The 14,718-nt window shown below is 41.8% G+C and overlaps 2 protein-coding genes across 2 annotated transcripts; both read left to right on the top strand.

Moving 5' to 3' along the window:
• Nucleotides 1-896: 896 nt before the first annotated feature.
• Nucleotides 897-4,053, top strand: LOC120296029 (polygalacturonase-like). Its single transcript, XM_039317678.1, has 10 exons — nt 897-1,073; nt 1,240-1,368; nt 1,923-2,090; nt 2,200-2,220; nt 2,327-2,534; nt 2,696-2,777; nt 2,892-3,000; nt 3,417-3,533; nt 3,648-3,745; nt 4,014-4,053. The coding sequence occupies exons 1-10, from the start codon at nt 897-899 to the stop codon at nt 4,051-4,053; spliced, it is 1,149 nt and encodes a 382-aa protein (XP_039173612.1).
• A 9,147-nt stretch (nt 4,054-13,200) lies between these two features.
• LOC120296028 lies at nt 13,201-14,000 on the top strand. Its single transcript, XM_039317677.1, has 2 exons — nt 13,201-13,362; nt 13,479-14,000. Exons 1-2 carry the CDS (start codon nt 13,201-13,203, stop codon nt 13,998-14,000), a joined length of 684 nt encoding a protein of 227 aa, XP_039173611.1.
• Nucleotides 14,001-14,718: the final 718 nt, after the last annotated feature.

Below are 14,718 nucleotides of genomic sequence, written 5' to 3'. Positions count from 1 at the left end.
CACCGAATTCCCATTACTATATTTATTAAATCCCACGAAATGAAAAAAAAAAAAAAAATTGTTTACCAAATGATACCTAGCACACTGGCCTCAAAACTAAGTTTCGTACTTCGTTGGACAAAATGGAAAATTGGTAATAATATATATGTGTACGTAATGAGCATGACCCGATGCATCCAGTTCAAACCTAGAAATGCGGCATACTAAATTTGATTCCCATGTACTTTTGAGAGTCAAGTAGCTGTACTCACAAAAGCCCTTGGGCGACTCTATTCTCATATTTTATATTGTGCGCACTTGGCGGTTGTTTCGGGTGGTCCCCTATTGTGTACATGGAATGTCTAAGCAGGGCTTACGTAACACGTGAGAACCATGAAATTTGTGCGTCTTAGTAAACCAGCAAATATAACTAACCAAAACTGCTTATAATTTACTTCAACTGCTTGAACTCCTAAAGTCAGCTCCACCTGCTCATTTTCGCTTCTTGTTTCTTCTGAGTCACGCTTCTAGTCCTTCCCTCATCTGTCTCATTAGCTTGATAACTACGTTCTCCGATTTTAACTCCCATGTTTCTCTCTCTCTCTCTCTCTCTCTCTCTCTCTCTCTCTCTCTCCCTCCCTCCCTCCTGACAAGCACATCAGCTCCATTTTTCCCTATATATATGTTGGATGACTTTGTTCTTACTTGCACAAACACATTCGTTCCATAGTCCATACCATTATCTACATACTGGACACTTTCTCTAGCCTTGCCCTAGGCTCTTGTAACTTAGAAGCAAAATGAAGTTGCAGAAGCTCCAATTTTGCATCTCCATCATCTTAATCACCTCCTCATCGTTCTGCTTCAGCAGCCATGACCTGCTCGATACCGATAATCTTTACCATGCACACGACCCAATGGCCCGCCCCTCCTCAGTTAGGACAGCCAGCAGGGATCGAATCTCCTATAATGACTCTGACTTCTGGAGACAGCTCATACGAAAACAGAGTGGAGCTGCCTCTTCGTCAACTTCACTTAAGATGGTGAACGTAAATGACTATGGTGCTAAAGGAGATGGAAGTGATGATACTGAGGTATATAAAAGCACAAATAACCCCCTCATCTTAATAAAGTCTTACTGAATAAGTAGATTGTTTTTTTTTCCTTTTCTTTTCCTGTTCTTCATTCTTCAATCTGTCTGATTCATGTCAAAGCTCTTCTTGCGGTAGTAACAGCCAAGTGCTTTGGTTATGCATGTAGGCATTCACGAAAGCCTGGGAGGCTGCTTGTTCTGCTCAGAGAGCTGTTCTAGTAGTCCCTCAGAACAAAACTTATGTTCTTACGCCCATCACATTCTCAGGTCCTTGCGGATCTGACCTCACAGTAGAGGTGAGTTTTATGCGATGCGCACAACTTGATGTGCCATTGATGGAGGTATAGATTAATGAACGATAAGAAGAGGAAAAAAATCAGGGAGTTGGGTTCACCACAAAATGTATTGAACTCGATGTCTTCCAGCTGTTATGGTATCAATTGATGGATATACATCCAAGGGATATGCTTATTTCTCGTCTTGAGTGAACTTCTTTTTTTTTTCTCTTTTTTTCTTTACTTTTCTTTGAAAGGCAAGTATTATAGAGCATATGAAGTATAGTAGTTTAGAGGCATCTTTTGGCATTACAAATAGAGCTAATAATTCAAAAAGATGGAGGTAAGAAATCTCCACATGGGAGCCAATACAATATTTGACCGGGAATGTTCAATTTTTGGTAGAGTGAGGCTGTACCTCTTACCTTTTTGTGCACCTTGGCCAAGGTAATATTGATGTCAGTTGTTTTGTTTTGAAACCATCTATGGTTGCACTCCACCCAAATGCAATATATAATTGCTACACTAAAAAAGAGTGAACACATTTCTTCTTTGTTTCGATTTACATGCTTCAGATCTATGGAACAATCGAGGCTTCTTTAGACCAATCTGCCTACGAAAAGGATCCGACATTATGGCTGAAGTTTGAAAACTTGACAAAATTGAGTGTAGCAGGCGGTGGCTACATAAATGGCAGTGGAGAAACATGGTGGCGAAAATCCTGCAAAAGAAAGCCAAAACTCGTGAGTCATTGTAGCTGCATCCTTTTCACTACGTTTGGATATTGACGTACAATTCACTATGCACTAATACAAGCAATTCCTCTCTTCTTCCTAGAATGTTATGGTTCAGCCTTGCAAGCATGCACCAACAGTAAGTTCTTCGATCTGCCCATGATCAAAGACATATCTCAATCTAAATTCGAATGGAGAAGAAGTTTCATATCCTATGGATTTCCTAAGAAGAACTACCTTTGCAGGCATTGACATTCCAAGAATGCAAAAATCTGAGGGTAGCTGATTTAACCATTACAAATGCACAACAAATGCATCTTGTATTCAAGAAATGCGTGAATGTGAGTGCAGTGAATCTGCAGATAACTGCTCCTAAGGAAAGCCCAAATACTGATGGAATTCACGTCACGGATACTCAAAATATCACCATCGATCATTGTGCCATTGGGACGGGTATAACAGACGGACACCAATTCGGCATGCACAAATTCTGGCTCTGGCTCCAATATTTCTCTACCGAAAAAATGCGAACATATCCTCACTTCCACATATCATCATGTCCGGGTAAACTAAACATTATGTGGTAATCATATTCCTAATGTTCTTGTTTTCAGGGGATGATTGCATTTCTATAGTAAGTGGGTCGAGTAATGTTCAAGCTACAGATATAGCCTGTGGACCAGGCCATGGCATCAGGTTTCCTATTACTGTCCTTCCAACTAAAATACGCAAAATATATATTCCACACCTGTTAACTGCTCCTCCTACTATGATGTACTCAAAGCTCATAGCTTATCTATTTATATACAGCATTGGAAGCTTGGGAGCCCACATGTCAGCTGACTATGTTTCAAATGTCGTAATAAATAATTCAAGACTTTCAGGAACCACGAATGGTGTGAGAATAAAGACTTGGCAGGTGGGATTAGGGCAATAAATTATCATTTTTACTTTTTCGGCCAGGATATTGACATGCTCGGTCGTGCACTTTTTTTCCTTGCGTGCTTCCACTGGCTGCAGGTTTTGAACTATTAGATGGTTTCATAGAAGATTAAAACACTTCTAGGATATATTTAAATTCTCCTTTTGATTGCAAACCGTAAGAGGAGAGAGGAGAAAGGGATCACTTGTTTCCAAGTCGAGGGCACAACGGAATTGCTCTTTGACTTGGTGTGAGCTAACAAGTTTTTGTTAATAAAAATCTTGACTTGCGCTTAGAACAAATATATCAACTTCCTTGGTGGCATGGATGACTTTAACATATCTATCCTGACTTCAAAGGGTTTAGAAAGTTTATGAGGGGCATAATCTCAATCTTGACCCATCTCCATCCAGGGAGGATCAGGGTATGCGAGTAACATCAGATTTGAGAACCTTGCAATGGACAACGTGACCAATCCCATAATCATAGATCAGAACTATTGTGATCAAGAGAAACCGTGTCCTCCGCAGGTAATAGAACGCCTGTGCGCCTATCTTCTTCTATCTCACTCGACTGGTCATGATCAGCTGGTACTCACTACCATGATTGACTAATCACTTGATCGCTATCTGGTGGAATGGTAGGCCGCAGCAGTTCAAGTAAGGAACGTGACTTACACGAATATCAGAGGAACCAGCGCTTCAGAAGAGGCCATAAAATTCGACTGCAGCAGGAACCATCTGTTGACACCTAATTTAGATTCAATTTTTAGAAAATAAAAGATTAGAGGGAAATTTTGAAAAAAGAAATTTTGAATTCAAAATAATTCAACAACCGGATTTTGGAGCCATTTCTTTGTTGGAGAAGTTGAGTGAAAATCTCCACCGGCGAGAGGTTGAGCAAAAATCTCCACCGGCGAAACAAACTCGAATTTTCGCTTTATAAATAGAGGGGTTCTTCTTCACCTTTCGGGGAGGAGCGGAGGTTACTCTTCGTCAGAAATCGAAAAGGGAAAAGAGAGAAAACAGAGGAATGGACTTCGGTTCTTGAGGGAAGGAGAGGAAAAGTCAAAAAGTTTTCCTCCTTTTGCTGAAAAGAGAAGAAGTGTGCAGAGAAACAGAGAAGGGGCAGAGAGTTCGTAGGGAAAGAGAAAGGTGAGAGGACGTGAGAGAGACTTGAGGTGAGAGAAAGTTTAAGAGAAAAAGAAAAGAAAAGGAGGAACAGTTGTTCATCTTCTCCGAAGGGTCTTCTGCCAGCGACCATTTCTACACAGAAGCCGGCGCTCCACCGCACCTCTGCACCAGCGAGCTCGTCCCGACGCCTGCTGCAACGACCACTGCTGCAGCCACTGTTCAGTCTCCTCCCGTGACGCCAGCCTGCAGCGCCCGACGTCCTCCCCTGCCCGCCGATTCACCTCCCAGCCGCGACGAAGCTTCTGTTTCTGCAGGTTTGCCCCTGACCCGACGCCTGGTGAAGCTGCGCCCTTGCCTCGTCCGCATGCTCGTGCTGCTCTGAGCCACCAGAGACGCCAGTAGTGCCTTGTTCCTCCGGCGATTGCTGCAACTGAGCCAAAGCCCTCCACTCCGGCGCCTCCGTCTCACCGTTGTTTGCCCGTAACAGCTGCCGAAACCCACTTTGCCGGTGACCTCTACCCGCGACGACCGACGCCGCGCCTTGGCGACTCGCGACCCGACGGCACCCGAAGCTCGCCGCTCCTGACCTCGCCGAGCCACCACACCGCCTCCGACGCCACTGTCCTCTCTTGAGCCTTAGGTGGTTTATTTATTTTTTATTTACTTATTTGTTTATATTTTAAGTCTTGTTATATTATTTAAGTTAGATCATGGTATATTAATGTTAATTATTTGTATTGTTTAGACATTATCCTTAAGGCTTTATCCAAGATTTTTGTAATAATTAGTTTGATCCGAGAGACATCGGATCATTCTTTTAATTACATTAATTTTGGGCTTCTTGGTGAAATTTTAATTGTTAAATCATAATAATTATTTAATTTGGTCCGTAAGACTTCGGACTAGATTATTTAATTATTTTGAGTTGTTGTGATGATTAGGGTTAAAATAATTGTTAATTTAACCTGTGAGACGACAGGTTATTTTTTCAATTATTTTGATCCTTTATTTAGTGGCTATATTAATTGTTTAGATTTAACCCTAATTTAATAATTATTCAATCAAAAAAAAAAAAGAAACTAAAAAAAAAAAAATCAAAATATTCAAAAATTGCATAAGCATATAGGACATTAGGGTTTAATATAATAGACACGTAGTTTAATTAATCAAATTTTTTAGGATTATATTTCTAGGATTGCATTTTTAGATAATATTTTTAGGACTGCATTTTTAGATATTTTAAAAGAAATAAGTTAGGATTAGACTTAAATAGCCTTTTTAGAGTTTTAGATATAATTGGCATATTTTCATATTCTCATTTTTTTAATAAAAAATAGTTTTCTAAGATAGAATAAGGTTTAAGTCAAATTAATCCCAAAAATGGATTAGAAAATTACTTTAAATAGCTCGATTAGGGTTTTTATTAGTTTTGAATTTCAATAAAAAGTACAAAAATACAAAAATCTAGGTGCATGTTTAATTAGTTGCATAATATGATCATTTAATTAGAATTTATCAGTAAAGTTAAGTCATAAGGTGCATAATAACTAGTTCACATAATAGACCCATTTAATTAGAACTTCCACATTGATAAGATTAAGTCATTTAGTGTTAAAATGCATTTTATAAAAAAAAATTCTAATTTTTAAGAAAATCCAAAAAAAAAATGAGTGCTTGCTTTATGTGATGCAATTTATTTACTTGAATGTTTTAAATAATGGATGAGCACCCGTGTAGTCACTACATTTGCATGATAGTAACTTAGGTTAAAATAAATCAGCTGCTTGCAAAAACATTTTGAAAAAAAAAAATTAAGAAAAATGGTACCGAAAGGGCATTAGAAAATTCTAGTGTAACCAAGTCCCCGTACCTTTAGTCTCTGGTTCGTAGGAGTAAAATAAATCTCCCTTTATTTTACTTAGGTGTCTAATCGACCTACCATAAACTGATTAGTGGCGACTCTAATTAATAACATCTTGCATGTTAAACGTTTGAATCTTAAGTCGCGAATTGGCATGGGTTTGGGAGAGCCGAGCTAAGTTTAAAAGCTTAGTAGTCCATTAACCTAGTTTTAGGTGATAAACCCGAAAAAATTAGGTCGCGACAGCTTAGGCGACTCATTTGGGGATATTGTGTTAAAACACTTAGTGGACTTAGGCCAATTTTCTTTTTTTTTTTTAAATAAAAAATTAAAAAAATGTTTTTGTTTGGCGGCAAAGGATCCCAGTACGTCCCTAATATTCCTAAGGTGTTAAATGTTCTTGCGAGATAGGAGGTATAAGGGGAGTAGTCTTTGTTAACCCTTTGTCTTGCAGGTTAGAGTAGGGATGAATGTTTGAATTAAAATTATAGAAGTGTTGTTTGTATTTAAACTGTTGTGCATGTTTTATTGTTTTTAGCACTACACTATTGCACACACAACCCGCCGGACTCCGGGCTGCGATAGGATTCTTAGGATGGTGTTGAGAATGATACTTCCTCTAAAGCGAGACTGCTATATAGAGGTTGACATTCTCTTCCCCGAAAGTTCTTCATGGTGTCGAATGTGCTTGTCCATATCCGCGAGACTGCGTGATTATTGGGTATTCCATTCGACTGAGCCGGAGTTAGGGGGACCTGACACGTTAATGCGAGACTGCAACGGTCAGATCATCCTCTTAGCTCCACTTTGTTAAACCTTTTAGACAGAAATCGAGCCTCACTTTTCATGTGTGTGTCTATGTGATTGTCATATATTTCCAGTGAAAGTAAGTTGTTTAAATTATTTGCAATTTATTTACTTCATTGTAATTTTGTCGGTCCATGACAATTAGGTTTCGTCGTCAGTCTTATTTTATATGCAATGGGGAAAACCGACGTACAATTCATTTCCACTCCCAAAAAGAGCTCAAGAGGTGGTTGGATCAATTAGATCAAGATGGCCAGAGATATGTGAAAGCTAGGATCGCCCGACTTCTCCGTTGTTAGAGATCAACATCCATTCTAGTGTTATACAGGCGTTGCCTCACTTCTGGTGTCCACAGACTTCTACCTTTGTGTTTGGTGAGTTTGAATTGACTCCAACGCTCGAAGAATATAGTATTGCCATTGGAATGCCCCTGGAAAAGGAACTTGTTAGGCCGCCTATCGGTATAGATTCTATCTCGGAATTATCTCAATTTTTAAAAATCGAAGCCGAAAGAGTAAGGAAAGTCGTCAAAGCTAACTGTTTTGCATGTCCATTTTCATTCTTAGAAAAATGTTTTGCAGATCAACCAATGATTTCAAAAGCCAGGATTTTCATGTTAGCATTTTTGGGCTAATCGTTTTTCCTTATCGAAAAAATGCCATTAATCCTGCAATTTCATGGGTGGTTAATCGGGTTTGTGACGGGCTAAATTATGTGAGTATGATTTTAGCTGAAACATTTTTGTCATTAACCCGTTTCAAACAAAATGAGGAAAGGATAATGCGTGCCCTCCCTGAACTTTTGCAAATATGGTTCTTCTCCCACATAAGAGGGTTTGGACATCTTATAAAACAATTCAGGATAGACGATTCTCGACATCCCATACAAAAATTTGCGGTTCTAGAACGTTTTTCCCCACATAAACAGTATGCCCGTTGGATTAATTTTTTGAAAAACCCTAATCCTAAGGCATTCTTATGGCATACTAAATGGCTCCACATTGAGGAAGCTCGCTTTTCGCACAAACATGATGGACCAATCCCGCTGCTGGGCCTTTCCGGTGCTACTTCCTATTATCCACATAGAGTGGCCCGTCAGTACAAAGCTCTTCAAGAAATTCCTCCACCTCTCAGGACAGATTTGTTCCAAGTTCGTTTCATTCGAAAGGATTATGACTACTTCAATGAGATCCAGGAGATCATCACTACATGGAGCGAATGTCATCCAGAGAAGATTTTGGTGCCCATGAGACTGAAGGGTGAGGAGGAGATTCACCATGCATCGGCGTTCTATATCCAACAACACCGGATTCCTGCTGCCTTGCGTCCAGTAGTCCCTGATGTGACCAAGAAGCCCACCCAACGAGCACAAATTGAGCATCTTAAGCGGAAAGTGGAAATGCTCGAAGCTGAAAATAACAAGTTTCGCAAGGCGTTGGGTTCCCGAAAGCATATAAAATGAGATATTTTGTTTTCTTAGTTCAATGTCTAGGGACTTTTATTTCAGTTCATTGTTTTCAGTTTTTAGTTTGATGCTTAGGGACTTGAATTTCAATTCTTAGTTTAATGTTAGGAAGTTTGGTTCAATGTTTAAAATAAATCTTGAATAAAATCAAGCGATTAGATCATTGTCATGGACCAATCTCATTTATTATAATACTTACTGTATTATTTTACATTCTTAGGTGACAACACGGCTAACCAAAGATCACCAATCCGTACTCGTTCTAGGGCAACAATGGCTGATAACACCGAACAAGTGCGTGTTGCCGAACAAGCTCGTATCGCCACCCTCGAAACGGAAATGAAGCAAGTCTTGAATGTTCTTGAGCAGCTTTCTAAGCAAATCGATTCTCTTCAAGCAAACACTGCTCCACCAGCTCCGCAAGTCGAAGTGGTGTTACCACAACATGCTCCTGTGATTGATCCAAAAGATAAAGGCAAGAATACGACTGCAGTTGGGCCATCAAGCTCTAAAGATGTCTCAAGGGAGAAAATTACTGACGTGCCTCAAATTGTTGTTGATGAGGAGGTACAAGTGATACACCCGGCTGTACCGAAAACAGAACAAGAAAAACGCATGGCAAAAATTGAAGAGAAACTCAAACAGTTGCGGGGTTCGTTTATCCAAGGCCCAACCGATTTGTCCCACTATGCAAAGGTCAAAATGCCGAAGAAGTTCAAAATGCCGGACTTTGAAAAGTATGATGGCACTTCTTGCCCGAAGATCCATTTGCGACGTATGTGGTCGGGATGACCCAATATGTTGATAACATCCCCTTGATGATTCAACAATTTCAAGCGAGCCCGACAGACCGGCACCGGGGCAGTGGTACATCATGAAAAGATTAATCGCTGGAGACTTGGGAAGATTTGACGGATGCCTTCTTCAAGCAATACAAGTATAATATTGATGTCACTCCTTCTCGAGAAGATTTACTTCTGCACCGAGAAGAAGAGGACGGAATCTTTCAAGGCATATGTCACGAGATGGAGGATCGTAGCCGCTCGATAACTCCGAGCCGACGTAAAAGGAGCTGATGGATTTGTTCATGAAGACACTCCCGCTTTGAATATCGAAATCGGATGTTAGGATCGATCGCCGAGTCGTTCAATCGCCTAATCCCCGTTGGCGAGCGAATTGAAGTAGCATTACGTGACGGATGGGCATCAGATCAAACCAGCTCGTATAGGAGAGTCTCAGTGAAGAAGGATAAGGAGCCTGTAGCGGAAATTAATGCAGCTTATGTTCAACCCCCTCGCCCCGTCTTGAACACTCAACAGGGAGGAGCGCGACCATTCTTCAGCCAGCAGAAGAGCTCTTCCAAGCGTCAATTTACGTCTCTTCCTAAACCATTGTCTAAGATCTTGCCAACCCTTCAGAAGAAAGGATTACTCGCTAAGGAGCCTAAGCGACCTAATCCTGAGCGTTTCCCTAACTACGATCCTTCTAAGACATGTGCTTACCATATGGGGGAGGTAGGGCATTCTGTTGACGATTGCTATACACTGCGACACAAAATCCAGAATCTGTTGGATGCCAAGGTAGTTTCATTCCGTGATGCACAGCCAAACATTCAGAATAATCCACTCCCTGACCACCCAGAAGCTGTGAATGCCATTTCTAGTTTTGATGCTGGTCGAAAGAGGAGCTTGAGAGTACATGTGGATGATGTTTATAATGGTTTAGTTCGAGCTGGATACTACTCAGACGTAGAAGAGCCTACCATGTCTCAGAAGGTGCAAAGAGTCAAGGCATTGTCCAAGAAAGGAATGATTGTCTACGCGGATCCTGCTGACACCGTTTCGACCATCACTCCAATTATTATTGATTTGGAAGAGGAGGTTTCTGATTTTGAAGATGAGTTTTCTGGTTTAAACATTGGAGCTAACGATCCCCTAGCTCTTGACATGCCACCGTTGGAAGATGCGTCGGATGAAGATGGATTAATCATCAACGATGTGCCGCCACCAGATGATGAAGAATTGATTCTTGATGTTACGCAACCTTATGCTTACACAAGTAATAAGGCGGTACCATGGTGTTATGATGCGGAGATAGATGTGGTCACTCGATCGGGACGCACTTACGCTCGGCCAACTCACAACCCGTCAAGCCGCAGTCACGATGAGGAGGCTAAAGAATTCTTAGCGGTAATTAAGGCAAGCGAGTATAGCGTAGTGGAACAACTTCGTAAAATGCCGGCACAAGTCTCCATATTAGAGTTGCTTTTGACATCGGAGAAACATCAAAAAGCCTTGATGAAAGTCCTTAACGAAGTACATGTCCCGAGTCCATTGAACCCGAGAAGTTGGGGAATTCGTGGGGCCATTTTGTTAAATGACCAGATTACCTTCTCGAGATGATGAAATCCCTGACGAAGGAAGAGGACACGGCAAAGCCCTTTATATCTCAACCAAGTGTCGAAATACCTTGGTGTCCCGTGTGCTCATTGATAATGGATCAGCTTTAAACATATGCCCTCTTGCAACTCTAAAACGTCTTGGGTATGATTTGGGGAAAATTCGCACGGCTAAAACCTCTGTTCGAGCATTTGATGGAACCAAAAAGAAGCATTGGAGAAGTTGATTTAGACTTGCAAATAGGGCCGGTGTTATTTAACACAGTTTTTCAGTCTGGACATACCTCTGCTTTCAACTTTTTGTTAGGTCGTCCATGGCTTCATGCGGCGAGGGCGGTTTCTTCAAGTCTTCACCGAAAGTGAAGTTCGTGACGAAGGAAGCTTATTACAGTTCGAGGAGAGGATGAGTTCAAGATTTATCATGAGACGGCTATCCCTTATATTGAGCCGGATTGCAAAGAAGAATCCAGTTTTCAAGCATTTGAGTTGGTTTCGACCATTCATATCTCTCGAAGGCACCGCCCTACCCACTCCAAAGTTATCAAAGTCAGCGATCATGGTAGGCAAGACCATGATCGGGAGCGGTTTTGTTCCAGGTAATGGTTTAGGCCGACATGGTCAGGGCACTCGCCAACCAATTGAGGCCGGGCGAAATTCATATACTACTGGATTGGGCTATCGTGGTAGAGGTGGACGATCATGTAAAGGAAGAGGACAAGGACGAACGGCTTTGTGATACCCCATATTAGGTCCACATTCCCCGGGCCTGCGAAATTGATGCATGAGGAAGAAGGGGCGATCAATACCTGTGTTCAATACCCCAAGCCTCCAGGTGTTGACATTGATGTTATTCCTGTCGGATGGGGAGAGGCAGACAAGCCAGTTGCAGACACCATTCGATCCACTGGAAAAGACGACGCACTCGGAGGAATGGCCGAATTATTCAAAGAGAATTTCGTGTTTGCCATCGACGAAGTTCGAGAGAATGATCATATAGCATGCCAAGGTGTGGGAATGGTCCAATTCAATGCAAAAGTACTAATAATGGTAATCCCAGAAGACTCGATCAAAGATTACATTGAGGTGCAACGCAGCTGGGAACAACATGAAAAAGCCAAGGCTCTCACGTCCGAGCAAACCATCACTATTAATTTAGGTGACACTGAAGAAGCCAGAGAGGTGAAAATTGGGGCAAGTCTCCCCAAGGATGAGGCTGAGCACCTAACTCAGCTACTGAAGGATTATCAGGATATATTTGCATGGACCTATGCTGATATGCCTGGCTTAGACCCGTCAATTGTGGAGCATTGCCTACCTGCTAACCCGAATGTGCCACCTAAGAAGCAAAGGTTGCGGAGAACTAAACCTGAGCTTTCAAAGAAGATAGAGGAGGAAGTGATGAAGCTGTTGAAGGTGGGATTCATTGAAGTCTCACAGTACCCCGAATGGGTAGCCAATATTGTTCCAGTAATGAAGAAGGACGGTAGGGTTCGAGTTTGTGTCGATTACCGGGATCTGAACAAGGCCAGTCCGAAAGATGATTTTCCGTTACCACATATAGACGTCCTTGTGGATAGTACCGCTGGTTTTGAACTATTCTCATTTATGGATGGTTTTTCCGGATACAATCGATAAGGATGAAAGAGGAAGACAAGGAAAAGACTGCTTTTATCACCCCATGGGGAACCTTTCATTATAAGGTTATGCCCTTTGGACTAAAAAATGCCGGGGCAACTTACCAGCGAGCCATGATAGCATTGTTTCATGATATGATGCATCAAGAAATTGAGGTCTATGTTGATGACATGATTGCAAAGACTCGACTGGGAAAGCCACGTCAAGACCTTGAAGAAGCTATTTGATCGGCTCCGTGAGTTCAAGCTTCGACTAAATCCCGCTAAGTGTGTATTTGGAGCAACATCCGGTAAATTACTCGGATTCATTGTGAGTAGTAAAGGGATTGAAATTGACCCAGCTAAAGCTAAGGCTATTTGTGAATTGCGACCGCCGTCAACAGTAAAAGAAGTCCGGAGCCTTTTGGGGAGGTTGAATTACATTGCTCGATTCATTTCCCAACTTTCTGAAACCGCCAAGCCATTCTTCAAGCTCCTAAAGAAGAATGCACGAGTCAACTGGGATGATGAATGTCTAGAAGCGTTCGACAAGTTGAAGTGTTACTTGATGAATCCACCAATGCTTGTCCCGCCATCACCAGGGCATCCTTTAATTCTCTACCTCACCATTCACAGTGAATCACTAGGTGCAATGTTGGCTCAAGAAAGTCCCGTTGTGTAAAAGAACGAGCTATTTATTACTTGAGCAAGAAGTTCACCGAATCGAGTGAAGTATCCGATGTTGAAAAGACTTGTGCGGCTTTGGTGTGGGTATTGCACAGATTGCGACAATACACATTGCACTACCAGACTTTCCTCGTGACTGAGAATGACCCCATCAAGTACTTACTTGATCGACCAGCTTTGGTGGGTAAGTTAGCCAAATGGCAAATTTTAATTTCTGAATTTGATGTGCAATTCATGCCACAAAAGTCGGTTAAGGGACGAGTGATCGCTGATCTATTGGCCGAGAGTTTAGGAATCCCTAATGACGATGATAGTTTCCTCGATGACCGTGTCTTGAATGTAAATGAAGACTTGTGGAAGATGTTCTTTGATGGAGCCGTAAACTTGTCGGTTCTGGTACCGGGGCGGTTCGATATCCCCGAGATGGACAACACCATCCGGTAGCTGCAAAATTGATATTCCCATGCACTAACAATGTGGCTGAGTATGAAGCTTGCATCCTCGGGCTCCAGGCTGCAATTGGGATAGGTGTGGCTAAGTTAAAAGTGTTCGGAGACTCCACACTAATCATAATGCAGACTGTAGGTGAATGGAAGACCAAGGAGGCTAAGTTGCTCCCATACCATAAGTATTTAGAAGATCTAGTGGAAAAGTTCGAGGAAGTTTCGTTCGAGTACTTGCCAAGGTCTCACAACCAATTTGCAGACGCGCTTGCTACGTTGTCTTCTATGCTGCAAGTCACTGATGGGTTAGAGGTTGAGCCTTTAAGAATAGAGGTTTTGTCGAAGCCAGCTTATTGCATGGTAGTGATAGAGGAACCGGATGGAAAACCGTGGTACCATGACATCATGACCTATATTCAAAAACAAGAGTTCCCAGAAGGTAGCAATCCAGCTGACCGAAAGCATCTCATGAAACTTGCCTCCAAATTCTTTATTAGTGGGGATACATTGTACAAACGATCCTTCAATTCTGTCCTACTTAGATGTGTCAATGCTAAGGAAGCCACTCGAGTTGATGGAAGAAATACATGAAGGAGTGTGTGGTCCTCACATGAGTGGCCACATGTTAGCAAAGAAGATTATGAGATTAGGCTATTTCGGGGCTGACCTTGAGGCGATTGCATTCAACATGTCCGTAGTTGTCACCGTTGTCGATTTATGGAGACAAGATAAATGTTCCTCCAAATGAGCTGCATCAACTATCGAATCATGGCCTTTTTTCGATGTGGGGCATCGATGTAATTGGCCCAATTAATCCGAAAGCCTCGAATGGTCATCGTTTCATCCTTGTCGCTATCGATTATTTCACAAAATGGATAGAGGCAGCATCCTATGCAGTTGTCACCGCAAAGAATGTCGTGAAGTTTGTGCGACGGGATATTATTGCCCGTTATGGTGTGCCTGAAGCCATTATCACGTATAACGGGACAAACTTGAACAACAAACTTGTCGATGATTTGTTCAAAGAATTCAAAATTCATCATTTGAATTCATCGCCCTATCGCCCTCGATGAATGGTGCGGTTGAAGCAGCGAATAAGAATATCAAGAAAATTCTGTCAAAGACAGTGATAACTATCGTGGCGGCATGAGAGACTTCCTTACGCTTTGATGGCGTATAGGACTTGGTTCGTACCTACCGGGGCAACTCCTTTTTCTCGGTGTATGGCATGGAAGCAGTCCTCCCAATTGAAGTAGAAGTCCCTTCTCTAAGAGTTTTGTCTCAGTCTAAGCTTACGGAAGCTGAATGG

Source organism: Eucalyptus grandis, chromosome 7, assembly GCF_016545825.1.
Source record: "Eucalyptus grandis isolate ANBG69807.140 chromosome 7, ASM1654582v1, whole genome shotgun sequence".
Taxonomy (NCBI): Eukaryota; Viridiplantae; Streptophyta; class Magnoliopsida; order Myrtales; family Myrtaceae; genus Eucalyptus; species Eucalyptus grandis.
The sequence above is the reverse complement of the archived record's forward strand: the minus strand, read 5'-3'. Positions and strand labels throughout refer to the sequence as shown.

Bases quoted from the DNA above. Each gene is read 5' to 3' on its own strand.
- LOC120296029 (XM_039317678.1), top strand. From the start codon at position 897: ATGGCCCGCCCCTCCTCAGTTAGGACAGCCAGCAGGGATCGAATCTCC. The intron at 1,369-1,922 runs GTGAGTTTTATG...TACATGCTTCAG, and splicing joins GATCTGACCTCACAGTAGAG to ATCTATGGAACAATCGAGGC. The intron at 2,778-2,891 runs GTTTCCTATTAC...ATTTATATACAG, and splicing joins GGACCAGGCCATGGCATCAG to CATTGGAAGCTTGGGAGCCC.
- LOC120296028 (XM_039317677.1), top strand. From the start codon at position 13,201: ATGCCACAAAAGTCGGTTAAGGGACGAGTGATCGCTGATCTATTGGCC. The intron at 13,363-13,478 runs GTACCGGGGCGG...CTCGGGCTCCAG, and splicing joins CCGTAAACTTGTCGGTTCTG to GCTGCAATTGGGATAGGTGT.